This window comes from Symsagittifera roscoffensis, chromosome 6, assembly GCF_963678635.1.
Source record: "Symsagittifera roscoffensis chromosome 6, txSymRosc1.1, whole genome shotgun sequence".
In the NCBI taxonomy this organism is placed as follows: domain Eukaryota; kingdom Metazoa; phylum Xenacoelomorpha; order Acoela; family Convolutidae; genus Symsagittifera; species Symsagittifera roscoffensis.
The window spans coordinates 15,774,020-15,788,780 of record NC_087067.1 but is presented as its reverse complement, the minus strand read 5'-3'; the positions used below and the strand labels follow the sequence as shown (position 1 = coordinate 15,788,780).

Sequence of the window (14,761 nt, the reverse complement as noted above, 5' to 3'; positions counted from 1 at the left end):
CTCAAATTAGTCAGGAAAAACTTTTGAGACGGATTAACTCTCCTCTCCGCTTACGTGTCAATTGCTGGCTAAAATTAAGATGTCCTATGAGAGTAATCCGGAATACATTTTTTAAAATGTGAAACTAATTGTGCTCTGCAAACGATGCTGAAATTTGTTGTTCTACTTATTACAAAAATTTTGATTTTAAACCTAAAAAACTGCTGTTGAATTTTAAAATTAGGCTGAAAGGTATCAATCGCAAAAATTATAAACAAGTTAAATTGAGCAATCTTTCTACTCCTTCTTTTACTCCTTCTTTACTCCAGTTAGGCTGCATTCAATCGAAAGATTAGAAATTTGAAAATTTTATGCATGATTATCAAGTAATTAAATAAATTGTTTTTGGAAAAAGGTAAAAAAAACAATGAAAAAGGCAAATGCAATTAATAAAGTTTTTGTATCAAGTTTGCATGTAATACGTCCAATAAAGATTTTAAAAGTAATGGTTAAAACAACATTGGCTGCCCTGGACATTAATTTATGATCTTCTTGCTGTTACGATTTATGCTTTAGAAATTAGCCCACTCAAAAAAAGGGGGAACTTGTGAGTATGATTTTTTTGGGGGCCAGTCTGGTATCATTTCAAACTTTTTGCTGAAACATGGATTCAAAAATTTTGGTTAAAGTGTCTCAGAGTTGGGAAATTTTAGCTTACATTTTTTCGATTTTCAGACCAATTTTCACAAATTTAGTAATTGTATAGAAGAAAGTGTACTATTTTATGACAAAAAAATCGATTTTATTTTTTGTTCTTTTTTCATTTTATTTATTTGAGTCGAGATAGTCGGAATATGCTGCGCAATTGGTGCAGCAACCGACTATCTTTTTTTAATGAGACATAAAAAGAGATAAAAGCTCTCTGTTGTAAGGCAATTTTTCGACAGATGCAAAATTTTGACTTTTTTATTTATAAAAATTTGAAAATTCTTTTTTCTTCTGTTCTTATTCGCGTAATTTAATCCGTTCACAACGAATATTGTTATGAGCAAAAATAAGGAAGTGGTTTCTAGTATTTGATAATATGTTATCAAAGTATTTATGATAAAAATGAGACAAGGAATCACATAAAAAATTTTGTCCAAGGCCAAATAGTAAGATCACTGAGAATAAATTATTGTAATTATCAACGAAAAATATCGTTTTTCTAATAGCTCATACTTTCATTTTTTGAAGTGTGATTGCCTGTCTCAGCTTTGATGAAGTTCAATTAATTATCATATTTTCTGGGAAAATTTATCAAAATCTTGCGGAGAACAAATGCTTCTAGTTGTAGAAATGACAAATTTTAATTCTTTTATCAGTCTGAGGAAATCTAAATAAAAATCAATTTATCCTACTGCATAATTTTTTTTAAAATTTCATTTTCACAGGTCTGAGTTATCTGAAATTTAAAGTCAAGAACTGAAGAGAATCTGAGTAAGTTGTTGAGGACTCTTTGCTGTCATTTGAAAAATGAATTTTAAAACAACATAATATATATCCTATTGCGTTTAATACTTTACAATTTTATCAATTTGCCTCTCAATATTCGCGCGGATAGAATAAGTGTCTTCGAAATCTAGTTGCGAATTTGAGTCTAACTTTTTATACCATGGCAACTTCTCGCTAGCCAAGCTATTTAAATGCGCGTTTTTTGCACTCAGTGCCACAGGTGCGCATGGGTTGAGGTACTGATTGATGACGTCATCGGTTAGTTCGTCGTCCAATGAGGGTGCCTCTCGTATCAATTGCGAGTCCACTTTCATTTTGGCGACGAGAGTGTCTCTTCGAATATCGGCTTTGGCTCTCACTCTGCTCATTTTGATCTGTTGTCTGAGTAAGTCTTGGGCTTTGTTAAACTGGATCTCATCCTCGGCTCTGCTTCTCGGAGTAATATACAGTCGCTCTCGAAACTCCTCAATTTTCTAAAAAAAAGAATTTGACAAAGGATTTTTGTCAACTATTTTTTTCATCAGTTTTATTTCATCGCCATAAAAGTTTGACAAAAAATGCTTTTTGCCCTACTTTCAATAACATTATACACATTTTGTATGGAAATTGTATCAATCATTGAATCGATTCATCTGTTGAAAAGGGCAAAATGTTCTGAGGTTTATGCGGCAAAATTCTTGACATGCATTGCAGCCCTTATCTACCTGTTGTAATTCGGCCCTTCTGGACTCTGAGATGCCGTCTGCGGACCACACCTTCTTCCCTCTCAACATCCTCCTCTGGTCCACTTTGGCAAGACAGCGACGAGCCCATCTATGGACAGAAAGAAAAAGAGTTCACATGTTGAAAGTCAGCACAGTTTTTTTTCTAAAAACGATGTACAGGATAGGCGAAAAAAATTTTCGTTGAAAAAAAAATCTTTTGAAAAACAATTTTTGTATATATTTATTAAACAACTGCAATTTCGATATAAAATTTATCAGGTTTTGGTTTCCATTGTCGAGTAAGTCTGAAATCTCAAAGTGTTTTACAATTCGCTTTAAATGACATGGACACTATGGAAACCAATTGCACAATACTACAACACTGAAAATTGAGATAAACTAAGTTTTCAAAGCTAAAAACTTAGAAATCGAGGCACAGTGTGGGTGGCTCCTGCATTGATTTTAGCAATCAAAAAATTGCGGATTCGAAATCGTAAGAGAGCTTCAATTTACAAGGTGAGCTAATGTTAGTTTGTCATAAATTAGTTAACCTTACAAAGTTAATATCCAGGTTAATTAGGCCTCTGGCAGCGGTTCACTGCAAACATCACCAACTCCAAAAAAATTGCTAGCATTCGACCTAGCCGTAATTTTTTTTAGAAAACTTTTGTTTGCCCTCCGAATAAACACACGAATTCTGAGGATGCAGTTCATGATACTTGCAAAAAGATAGGGAATATTTCTTTGAGTTCGAGATGAAAACGTTTGAAAAATTTCATCTACTTGTTAAATTAACTAATCTTTGTGCCGCTAGAACTGAAAACATGGCCAACAGAGTTGAACTCATCTATGAAGGAACTAAAAAAAATCCAGATTAATTTGAAGCATTTTAAACGCAGTACAAGGTACGACTGCTCCTTTAAGTCTATAGTAGTCTTTGATGAGAACTTTTTCAAAAGCGCAGCAAGTTCAAAAGTAGCTATTCAAAAATTCAAACGAAATTTGTTAAAAGAAAAAACCACTCCGAGTACAGTAGTTTTAAATCAATTTTATTTCGAAAGTAGCATCAAAAACTGACCTCAAGCTATTTGAGCTTCAGTTATTTTTTATATGATTGACAGTTATTAGACAAAACTAACCAAATCTGAAAATAAAAAAAGCAAAAAAAAGAGGAGAGAAAGGTTATTGACCTTTGGAGAGTAATGGTGGCCTTCAACCTCCTCATGCCCTGTCGCTGAGTGTTGAACTGCTGCTTGCTCTTGTACCCCCTCCACTGACTCTGAATCCTGACAGCCGCCTCTTGCTCACTCTGCTGCAGGTACTTGTCAATCTCCTTTGCCCGCATCCTCTCAGTCAAGTACAGTCGCTCCTCTTGCACCTGTCTCACGTTCCTTAAAAATTGTCAGGTTAGGGATCCTCCCCCTTGAGTTGTTTGAGGGGGATGTTGACTTGGTTCTAGGTTGGAATTTGCAGCCAATCAAAACCGAGTAAGTTAATCGCTGCGCTAAGCAGTTCTAATGTAAGACTAGCAGTAGGGTGGACTATCTTTGGACCATTCAGGGATCCCTAGCTATAATCAGAAGACCAAAAAAACGCATAAAAGTGATCTTTCAGTTGGTCGAAGTGTTATACTGGGTGACCTTGAAAACACAACACCAAAAGTTCGATGAGCCAAGTTTTTGTGCTTCATCTGATAGATAGCAACAGAATTTAACTACTTGACTGGAAATTGAGTTTAAAAAAATGGACAAAAATAACGTAAAAATGGCCTATGTTGTACCTGATTTATTTCATGAAACTTACTTTAGTAACTTGATTAATTCATAGCTCTGGAAAATCCTCAAATTTTTGAAGTCAATAAGTTGAATAAGACTGAAAGATAGGCAATAAAAAAAAACTTTTATCTTTGGATCAAAACTGGGTTTTCCTGGTTAGTTTCGGGCATCCTTTTATTCAAGCTTACAAGAAAACTCAAATTTGGAAAAGTTTCGAAAGTAAATTAAGTGCTGAAATATGTTCAAACTTACTTCAAAGGTTTAGCTTGTAAGATATCTCAGTTCTTAACATATGCTTTATTTGAGGAAAAAATTGGCAAAAACCTTGGTGAAGCAATTTCGATTTTGCACAGTATAATAAGGGATGATGCCTGAAAACACTTCGGCCAACTGAATGATCACTTCATTTGCGTTTTAGTCCTTCTTGAACTTCAACAGTTCCTTTTGGATAATATATGAAAAGACTATCTCGCTGATATGTTTTCTAGATATTAAAAGCTGTCGCTACCATTTTTTTCAGTGCCGTTACAAAGAAAACTTGATCAGGAATTTTGATAAAATTAGCGAGAAAATGGAAACTGGAACATGACCATTAGCACTTTCGTGAATTTCACGAAATAAGGTCTTTCGGGGGTTTGAGAAGCCCGCGGGCTCAAATATTTCTTAAACTCAAAGATTGAACCATTACGAGGCCAAACTGTGCACTGGACAATCATATATCGCACTACTTATGGTTCTATAGAAGCCATTGAAGGTTGCTGACGTATGAAATGCTTACAATAATTCATTTTTTCGACATGATGGCAATTTTATTTTTTTATCACAGAAACATCTTCGAATGATGTCAAAACAAGGTTTTTTTCCATAAAATTGTAATATCTGGTATGTTGTCTTTACCTGTGACGCATCATCTGCATCTGAAGCTTCAGATCTTTCTCTTCTAAATCTCGCCTCCGATCCAGTTCTTTCTTTTCACTTTCTACTTTCTCCTCCACTTCGCCCTGTTTTCTGCTTCGTTTCAATTCTGACAATTTGACTCTCGCTTTGAATCCCCTATACGTCTTTTGAATGATCATAGCTGCCCGGTGGAATCTCTCCATCTCCTTCATGTGTCTCATTTGGGAGTCCAGGAAGTTGAGCAGTTTTTGTTGCTCTTGGCCGAATCCCTTTCCAGTCCATCTGGTGATTATGAACCGAATACCTACAAAAAGACAAAAACAATTTTTTTGTAGAAACACAAAAAAAATAATAATAATTTGAATGATGTTCGAAAAAACTATTGCGAATAAATCCTACCATTCGAATTAATATTTAACGGTTTTTTGTTCTTAATGAAGTGAAGCAACAATTCTCATCCAGACAAAACACTTGCAGTTTCTTTATCAATGTGAGTTTAAGTCGGGGATGGCTCACTCATAGAAGAATTTCAGATAAGGTACACCGTCTATTCTTCACGCTATCTTATTTTCGGCCGGATAGATTCGTGCAACTTCTAAGTCTAATACCGATCTTAATTTTACTCTTATATCTCCTAGTCTCAAAAGATCTAGAGTATACTGGTATTTGCGAGTTAGATATCAGGAACTATCTCAAAGAAGAACAACTGTCCTCTAAGTTATATTTATTTTGTTCTGTTGCTGAAACTATGAACAGTTTCAGCGTTGCAAATAATTGTAAGTGCTAGTTATGGATCATGATTGGTTAGTTAGAAATATTTTAAAGAGATAACTTTATCAATAATACAATTGGATATAAATACTAGTTTTAAACTGGTTCCAAATATACCTCTATCGCTTTAATGAACTGAGACATCTCGTGTTTTGACATTTCCTTTTTATAGATGGCATCAATTTGGGGTATTTTTAAGACAATCTGCTGGCGAAAATGGTACAATTTTAAATGCCAATTTCAATCTTCCGGCAGCTCCAAGAGATAAAATTCTTCTTCAATAAGCGACACGTCACTGAATTGCTTTTCCACTTTTATTAATTTAATTTAAATTCAGGTTTTTTAATGTCACCAGAATTGTGCCAAGAAAACTGAAAATGATGTGCTTCAAAACAAACAATATAGCTGGAAAAACAGAAGCCATTTATATATTCTTACAGAGATCTGAATAATCATAGAAATTCGCGCTGCAATTTTGGAGAAAACAAATGCTTATAAAAAACAAAAGTGTTTCGAACAGCCTTTTTGATACTATGGATAAAGGAAAATGAGCCAGTAATAAATTGAAATGTAGGCAGACGCCTCCTTTCTCAGGGATTCGATCTCCTCACCAACCAAAGGACCCCCTTTGGTATTATTTCATGACATCAGTTTTTGGTGATAAAAGATTTTCTAAAGGCGCCTTTGGCGCCAATACATTATTATTTTGGAGGGGAGCACACGCCACAAAGAGGCAAAATAGGGGTTTTATTTTGTTCGGGCAGTGGTGCGAAAATAAAATGGTCAAATTAAAAAGTCTAGAAAATTTACGAAAAGATTCGCATTTCGCAAAAAAACGAGTTGCCTTTAAAAACAAGGTGATGGAAAAATTGATCACACGAACAATCAATTTTTCAGAACTAAGGCTCAAACTTTTCAGCTTAAATGGTACATTACGCAAAATCAATTTGGTAAAGGAATATAGCATTGGAATCACCCCCAACAAATGCTTATACGATTGCTTGCATCAGGACAAAAACTTGAATGATCCAACTCCTCTTTGCCGTTTCTCTAATAAATTTTAGCAAAAAAACTTGATCAATTAAAATTTTTGATTTTTAATTGTTTTTCTATTCGCATCAGCCAATATCAATTAGTAATTGTTTTCATTTGAGTCTTATCGAAAATTTAATGGACCAGAGTATTTGGCTAAACCAATTTTGAGAATGAAATTTTTTTCACAAATGAGGATTTTGCACTAAATTTTCATCGTCAGAGAAAATTGCTTTCATGGCGCACAAATAAGGCCATAAACATTGCTAAAATGGCTGTTTACAAAAATTTAGAAATTTAAGAAACAGAATCACTTCCAGTCTACAAATTTCATTACTTTTTTGAGCAACAAGTCGGATCAACAACAAAAGTCGGATCAACTACTGCATACATAAAAACTTTTAATGTTTTTGAGTATTTTGCTACCTCAGGCTGCTGCGCCACCAATTTATATCAAAGCTTTCGAGTTTATGTTTCATGGTACCAATTTTCAAAAAAGTGGCGGATTGTTTGTTTTCGGGGTAGTTTTTTTCGCCAGAAAATTTTGAATTTTTAAGTAGCCAATTTTGGCGGATTTTTTTTGTTCTGACTTTCGAAAAAGTGAGAAATTTATATTCCTGGGGTGGATTTCTTTTCAGACCAATTTCACAGAAACTGACTGCGTATAGGTATCGAACCGGACTTTTTTTTGTTGCTAAGCAAGTATGCTTGAACTAGACTAAAATGCAGAGGGCTTGGCTGCTCAAACAATATTTTGATAGTTTCAATACGCGAAGTATATTTCAATCATGAGATCTTTATTTGTAAAGTTACGGGGGTTTCAATTTTTTTAATTTAGCCATTTTGGAACAGTTAACGTGCTATACAATTCGAGTTTTTAACGCTTAAGCGAAAATTTAACTCCTCATAAGAAAAAAGATTGTTTCAAACTGAATTGAGGCATGCTATTTGGACTTAGTTTTTTGGATTTTTTCGTTTTTTTTAATTTTTTTTTTTCAGTTTTCTAAGGCAAATACTGCTTCACAGGTCTTAAAAATTGGTCGGAAAAACAAGAATTCACCCTGATACTATCAGTTTTGCTCCAATTTATCAGAAAAATTGAACACAACTGTGACTTTGACAACCATGTATCTTGTGTAACGGGAACTCGTGTACGACTCAAATCATAATGACAATTTTCTTTTGTACAATCTGAGTTTGTAAAATTTTGTAAAATACATCCCTGCGAAACCATGGGCTTTGTTTTGGTTATATAGTTTATTTAATTAATAATTTATATTTTATAATTTAATATAATTTATTATAATTTATAATTTTTAGTTTATTATGGGATAAAAAATATGTCCCTTGTTTTATAGTTTTTTGTTACCGTCAAATCCCATATTTAGTATCGGGGAAAACCTTTTGGTTTTCGGGCACTCGGACCACGCCCTCGCTTCCGCCCCCATTGCTAATTTTGGATAGTTTGTATTTAGCAGCTTTAACCAACTTGACTTGGTGTTGTGTTAGCTTTATAAAATTACTGCTGTACTTGCCTAATTTTGAGTCGCGCAAAGTCACGACAAAGCGACTTGAGAAAAAAGTCTCAAAATCGCAACATGAATACGCTGGTTATGAACAGGGGAACCTTGTGCGAAAGACCGGATGCACGAAAATTATGTCAGCCAATCAGAATTCAGTGTTCAAAAAGCGAAAAGAGTTAGAATTGACCTAGATAAAATTCAGTTTCAGACTGTTTAAAGGGCTCTGATTGGACGAAATTTCTTCATGATTTCGTGATTAATAGTAGTAGTAATGGATATTGACCTTTATATCTGGTGAAGAAGGCATCTCCTGCCCTGGGATATACGTGGGTGAGTTCTACTAGGGTCCGGGTGACAGCAGCTGCAACTGGCACTGGGGACTCAAACTCAGACAGCTTGTACACCATTTCATCCAACAGAGCGTATATAGTGACCTAAAAGTGTGACAATTTTAAGCTATTCTTACTGTTATATTGCTAAATGAGATCATGTTTGCTTGATAATTGATTGAAACTTAAATAGCTTGAAAGTACCCGGATCAGACTTGTTCCCCATTTTGGTCGCTTTTTTCTGTAGATGGTGCAAATTGAGCCCAATTTTGAAAAAAAAACGAGCTGAGTGGGCCCAATTCTCAGGTCCCCATTTTCTCAGGAGGGGTTGAATGAGCCCAATTGTTCAAACAGGGGATCAGGGGCGGATTTAGCGGGTAGAATTCACGCCCCCCTCCCTCAAGGATTCGACCCCCTGCCGACCCAAAGGGTCCCCCCTTTGGTACTTTTTAAGAAATAGATTTTTGGCCGACCGACCCTAAATTTTTTCTAATGGCGCCTTTGGAGCCAATATATACTAATTTTGAGTGGAGAGCGCGAGAGTCTTTTTAGTGCTTTAGGAGAGCTCAGAAATCGGAAAATCAATTTGGTCGACCTTTAAAAAAAAGGTCGACAAAATTTTCGAATTTTTTTTGAAAATCAGCCCCCCCCCCTCGAGAAAATTCTAGATCAGCCCCTGCAGGGGATGAATGAGCCGAATTGTACTATACGAGCGGAATAAGCCCAGTCTTAGGTACAAGGAGCTGAATAAGCGAAATTGTTAGGAAATTGGGCTCACTCTGTTTTCCGTTTCCTAATTTTAGTTTAACTACACCAGAACAAACAGCAAATCTCAGAATTGGTAGAACAAAAGTAGCTTAAAGGTCTTAAGAAGAATGAAAAGGTTCGAGCAATTCGAGGAAATTGTTTGTTTTTTACAAAAAAGACTGAGTGAGCCCAGTTTTTTAAAAGTTGGACTCATAATTGGTCCCCATGGGTTCCATTTTTCCGTGATACTTAGTAGACTAATCATAATAAAAATTGGACTCGATCAGCCGGTTTTCAAGAAACATCTTGTGGTTTTTATTGGGGTCGCATATCTTGTGGTTTTCCGAATGGTTATCGTTTCGAAAGGTCTTGTTTTCCTGGACTCACTCTCTGTCGTTGAAAATATTCATTTTTTTGAGCTTCCTTAGTGTTTACTGTGTGGCTCTTTTATTCAAAATCAAGGCAAACCTTTACCTCTGGCTAGTTTTTTTTACTCCTGTTTACAGTGCAGCGCAATACTTTTCCTTTTTTCTCTACTAACAGAACGGTTGAGCCGATGATTTAGAGGAGAGTGTTCTACTTCTTGCTTGAGAGAAAAGTGAAAAAGTTTCCAAAAACTGTTTCCACATTCAAAAACTTGACTTTTCCTATCATTCAAACACAATTCTCTACAGAAGCATGCCAAAAGCCTTTATGCAGTAAAGATTGTCAAAACCTGTTTTTTTTTCGATTAAACGCTTAATTTCAGATTTGACAGGGTAATTTCTGAGACTAATGAAGAACTTTCCCAAAAACGGCAAAATTTTCCAAAAAACTGGATATTTTGAAGGCCAAAACTTTTTTAATAGAGCCAAGCCGCTTGCCCAGAGCCAAGCCGCTTGCGAATTGCACAAAACATTTCTATGACTGAGCCCTTAATCTTATATTTATTGGGTTCTTTCTGGTAAACATCAAAAACTTCTGAATAATGGTCAAAAATTCCAAACAATATCTTAAGACTGTAATGCTGCTTATTCACGGAAGATACCCAAAACCAGCTTTTTTGATTTAATTTTTTATTCCAGGCCTGAAAAGGTTGATATCGAGAAAAGTGCGAAAAAAATGTAGCCACTTATGCAGAGAAGATAACAACAATCTGCTTATTCGTTCGATTTTTTTTAATCGCAGATTTGCATGGGAATTTTTTCAAAAACAAATCACAAAAATGGTCAAAAACTTAAAAATAGTCTTTTTCTAAGGATAAAGTTTTTTCTATTAAAATTGGGGCGTTATCATTTATCAGATTTTTTTCCCAACGAATTCTCTCGATTGAATCCTTAATCCCAAAGATATTAATATTCGAAAAGAAATATTTATGATTGTGTTGAAAATAAACATCATAATTATTATCATTCATCTTTGATTTAGAAAATATTATCAAATGTATGGGATTTGGTCTAAGTTTTAAAAATATTTTTAGGACGCTTTGGACGCTTTTTACTTATAGTTATTTTTCAAACATAACACCGATTTGTGAAAAATGGACCCATGAATGTTTGACACATCATTTTCTCAAAAACTACCCTGGCAAATCTACGATTAAGAATTATGGGTGTTATTTTGGATATTGCTATCATTGCTATTATTTTGTTATTCTAACTACCATTGTTGTCAGGGGAGAATCTAGGATTTTCTCGAGGGGGTCGGATTTTCAAAAAAAAAAAATTGAAAAACTAAGTCAAAAACGCCGTTTTTTTGACGCGTGCTCCCCCTCAAAGTTATTATATATTGGCAAAGAAGGCTTTTAGAAAAACTTTAGAGTCGGTCGGCCAAAATGGGTTTCTCAATTGGTCGGCAGGTGGTCGAATCCCTAAAGAGGGGGGGGGGGGGGAACGGGCGTCCCCCCTGATTGTTATTATGATTGCGGTTATTATTATGGGAAATACCCAGATATTTATTATACCTCTGGTATCTTTGCAAATTCCTCTCGTCCGCAGTAGTTTGCCAGTCTGGATATTGAGTCCAACACAAGACACAGACTGTCTGGCTCCTCGCTGAACAACATCTTCAGCAGGTACGAGTTCTCAATCACACACCGTGAGAGGAAAGGAGTCCTACTGACAAGCTGCAAAAAACGGCTCTTTTCCAGTTTCTTAACCAGAAAAATGGTTTCAATTTGATTGGCTCTTTTCTACTCCAAACTCTTTTTCCTTCCCCAAACCCCCCCCCCCCCTCTCACCTCACACGACTATCAATTTTAGGGTGTAACGAGTGGTGTTACAAGGATAATTATGAAGATCAAATATAACGATCGGACAATGTGAACAGTAGTTTTACTAGTAAAAAAAATTGCAGGTGGGGGGGGGGGAAGGAAAAAGAGCCCTACTCCGACAATTTTTACATTCTCCTAGTTGTATTACGTGTTAGAATCAATTGAGAAAAGGATAAAATTTGAATTGTGTGGGAGTGGAAAAGAGCCAATCACGCGTTAAGCCAGAATTGCACGAAAAAAACTATGGAAACAGAAGTTTTCAATTGCGAGGCGGGGGCAAAATAAAGTGAACTTCAGAGTTATTATTGAGTCTCTTACTCCCAATTGCATGCACTGACCTTTTCGAGGGTGTCGATGACGGATTTGAAAGCAGACATGAACATCTGCTTCTGTGGTGACACACTCAGTGCTATCATCTCATACCTAGTCTGTATTCTCCGACACAACAACACACAGTTGTTGATCAGACTAGGAATCAACTCTTCATTCATTTCTATGGGGGAAGGAATATTTTCCGTGATTTTTTAAGGGTTCGTTGCTGAGAATCTAGAAGCCTAACAGGAAGATTGATTAAATAGGCTTAACTAGTCTCGATGTTATAGCTCAGTTTTCGATATGACAGCGCCGCAAGTCGGGTCATTGAAATTGGGAATCAATCTATGCTTCGTCGTTCCAACGATTAAATATGGTGAGGAACTTTGGCTCTTTTCCAGTTCCCCCTTTCAAAATACCGAGTTTTATGTTTGTTTTACGTGCTATTACGGCTAAATGCGTGATGTTACGCTGTAATGTATGAAGAACAAATCTGTTCAAAATTGTCGATTTGTTCACCACACCAAATTTCATTGCATTATGACAACGTTAAATAGACTTTTCAAATTTGAGTTTGAAAGGGGGGAGGGGGAAACTGGAAAAGAGCCGGAACTTTATATTCAGATGTGTTTTTGATTTTTTTTCGTTTTTGTTTTCTACGCAAAATCAGGTACCACAAACAATAACAATAAATTTAGTTTCCCACCCCCTCGTAAGACTTCAAAAAAGAATCGTTCAGAAAATTTTGACACGTTCAAGATTTTTTCATGTCAGAAAGGTTGTAATAACTTGTTCACTTGGTCCGCTTGACACCTTTTAATACAGTTCATCAAATGGAAAATCACTCTAAATAGAATTCCATAGAGAGGAGAACTGAAAAAAAGAGCACTTAACATTTTTTTTGAAATGAAAAAGAAATGAAAGAAAAATTGCCTGAAATCTAATCTGTTGGTCAGAATTTTTCATCACACGACACACAAAAGAATTGAACACAATTTTTGAATTATATAAAAAAATGGTTTGTAATTTTTTGAGCATATGTTCGGAACATTCTGTGCTACTTGCACAGCAACCGGCTAGCCTTTTTTTTGTTTGCAACGTAAATCGTTTTTCATAAATTAAAATGAAACTTGGAAAAAATCCCTTTTAACTGGCTTTCCGTTGCATGATGAATGGCAACACTGAAGAAAGTCTGCAAAAATCGTGCCAGATCTGCCGCCACCTGCCAGCTTCCCTGTACTTTGGCATAGTCACAGTTCAAACAGGTAATACATGCTGGAATAAGTTCACTTTCCCAAATTTTTCCCACAACGAATGAAGTATGGGAGCTCGTTTTGTGGTTGTAAAATAGCCCTGCAAGTTCAATCAAAATAGGCGGAATCTCAGTTTCTTGTTTGGCGTCCGCGGCGTCTGAATTGATAGCTATAATTTTGCGGGATAAATGATCTTGGATTTGATTTTCAATCGAAACTTTTGCAGCCATTTTACTTCATATATTTGACTGAGGTTTAAATTGTTTTCAAGGCAATGTGTACTTTATTTTCTGATGTATAAAAGTTTTTATGTTATAATTAAATAAGAGAACGTAATTTTCAATGTAAAAAACTAGATATATCAGCTGTACGTACAAAATGCGCGTTTGAATATGCTTGAAAATTTGGTTTTATGTGGCTTGAAAACAAGATCGCATTCATTTCTTATCAATAGCCAAGAAAGCACGTGCGTTTTTGAGGGGAATCTTTTGCATGGTTCATGAATTGTTGATGCTTTCAGGACTCCAGTTGTCCTTAGATTTTCATATTGAAGTGTTTTTTTTCCCAGAACTGCGTCAGTCTCGAATATTTGATTAACTTTGAATTGGAAGTCATTTTTTAGTTTTGGGTAATTTTTCACGCGATTTGCGTTACCTCAAAGCAAGTTCATAAGCGATCAATAAAGTGCATTCGTACATCAAAGCCTTTTTGGTCCTCATCTATCAAAACTTTAGAAAAAATCCCTCTTCCAACTCAGATAAACATCAATGTTGTGGAGCAACGAAGGATTTTACAGGGTTAAGTATGAAGGCCAATATTTGCTTACTTGGCCTAATTTCCGCATGCGTCTTAGTTGAAAAATAGTTTGAAAAAAATCGCTCGACCTGCATAAGTTCAACCGCATTATTTTTGTGTGCTTTTTCCTATTTTTGTGTATTCGGCATTTGGACTGAGCCCCAGAATAAAATCATTTATCTGCATAGGTATTTATGTGCCAATTATGATTTGCATTAGAAAATTGGATTTACGTTTTCGATAGCAGATATTTTAGATGATAAATATATTAGAAAAGGAGAAACCCGCCTTTAACACTTGATTGATGTTGAGAAAAACAAGTAACTGCGCATGTGGCACAGCTTGTTCTGACCACAGCCGTGCTTGCAAAAAAAAATTAAAATGAAAAAAATTCTGATATTGTTTTAATCGACAAATTTTTGAATTTTTCAAGTTTTTTGATGATATCCAGCGGTGATTAACAACTTAAGAGTTATATTGAGAAATTTTAACGAAAGTAAATAATCGCTGCCCTCCTGGAAAAATTGTCATGTTAAAAATTTGATTTTGGTTTAGTTTAAGCGAATGAACAAACCATTAGAACGTTTTTCCTCGAAGCTTTTTGAATTTTAGCGAGCTAACAAAAATCAATTGAAATGCCTTCTTGGTAATCCTATATCAGTTTTGCTCGAACAACGTGTCTTCGTGGTTCTTGAAGCTAAAAGCTATTGCAAAGTCGTTTCTGGTATAAGCTGAATATATAAAACCAAGCGACCTAAAACGGTAGATAAAACATTAATAAAAAAGATAGTTTTTGAGCTTTTTTGTATTTAATCTTTTTTGAGCTTTTTTGTAATTATATCTCACTCCATTTTTGTATCGTTCTGGGGGTTTGAAATTTCAAATTTTGCCAACCTCTC

The 14,761-nt window shown here is 35.2% G+C and overlaps 1 protein-coding gene across 1 annotated transcript; it reads right to left on the bottom strand.

Annotated features, from left to right (window-relative positions):
- Positions 1-1,391: 1,391 nt before the first annotated feature.
- Positions 1,392-13,475, bottom strand: LOC134848381 (IQ calmodulin-binding motif-containing protein 1-like). Its single transcript, XM_063865793.1, has 8 exons — positions 12,960-13,475; positions 11,841-11,997; positions 11,194-11,355; positions 8,459-8,609; positions 4,850-5,153; positions 3,368-3,568; positions 2,178-2,286; positions 1,392-1,946 (listed from the first exon to the last, which is right to left on the bottom strand). The coding sequence occupies exons 1-8, from the start codon at positions 13,295-13,297 to the stop codon at positions 1,533-1,535; spliced, it is 1,836 nt and encodes a 611-aa protein (XP_063721863.1). The 5' UTR covers positions 13,298-13,475; the 3' UTR covers positions 1,392-1,532.
- Between the last annotated feature and the right edge of the window lie 1,286 nt (positions 13,476-14,761).

Excerpts from the sequence above, each read along its gene's own strand:
- LOC134848381 (XM_063865793.1), bottom strand. The coding sequence starts at position 13,297 with ATGGCTGCAAAAGTTTCGATTGAAAATCAAATCCAAGATCATTTATCC. Across the intron at positions 11,356-11,840 it reads TCATCGACACCCTCGAAAAG|CTTGTCAGTAGGACTCCTTT; the intron begins GTCAGTGCATGC and ends CGTTTTTTGCAG. Across the intron at positions 3,569-4,849 it reads ATGCAGATGATGCGTCACAG|GAACGTGAGACAGGTGCAAG; the intron begins GTAAAGACAACA and ends ACAATTTTTAAG.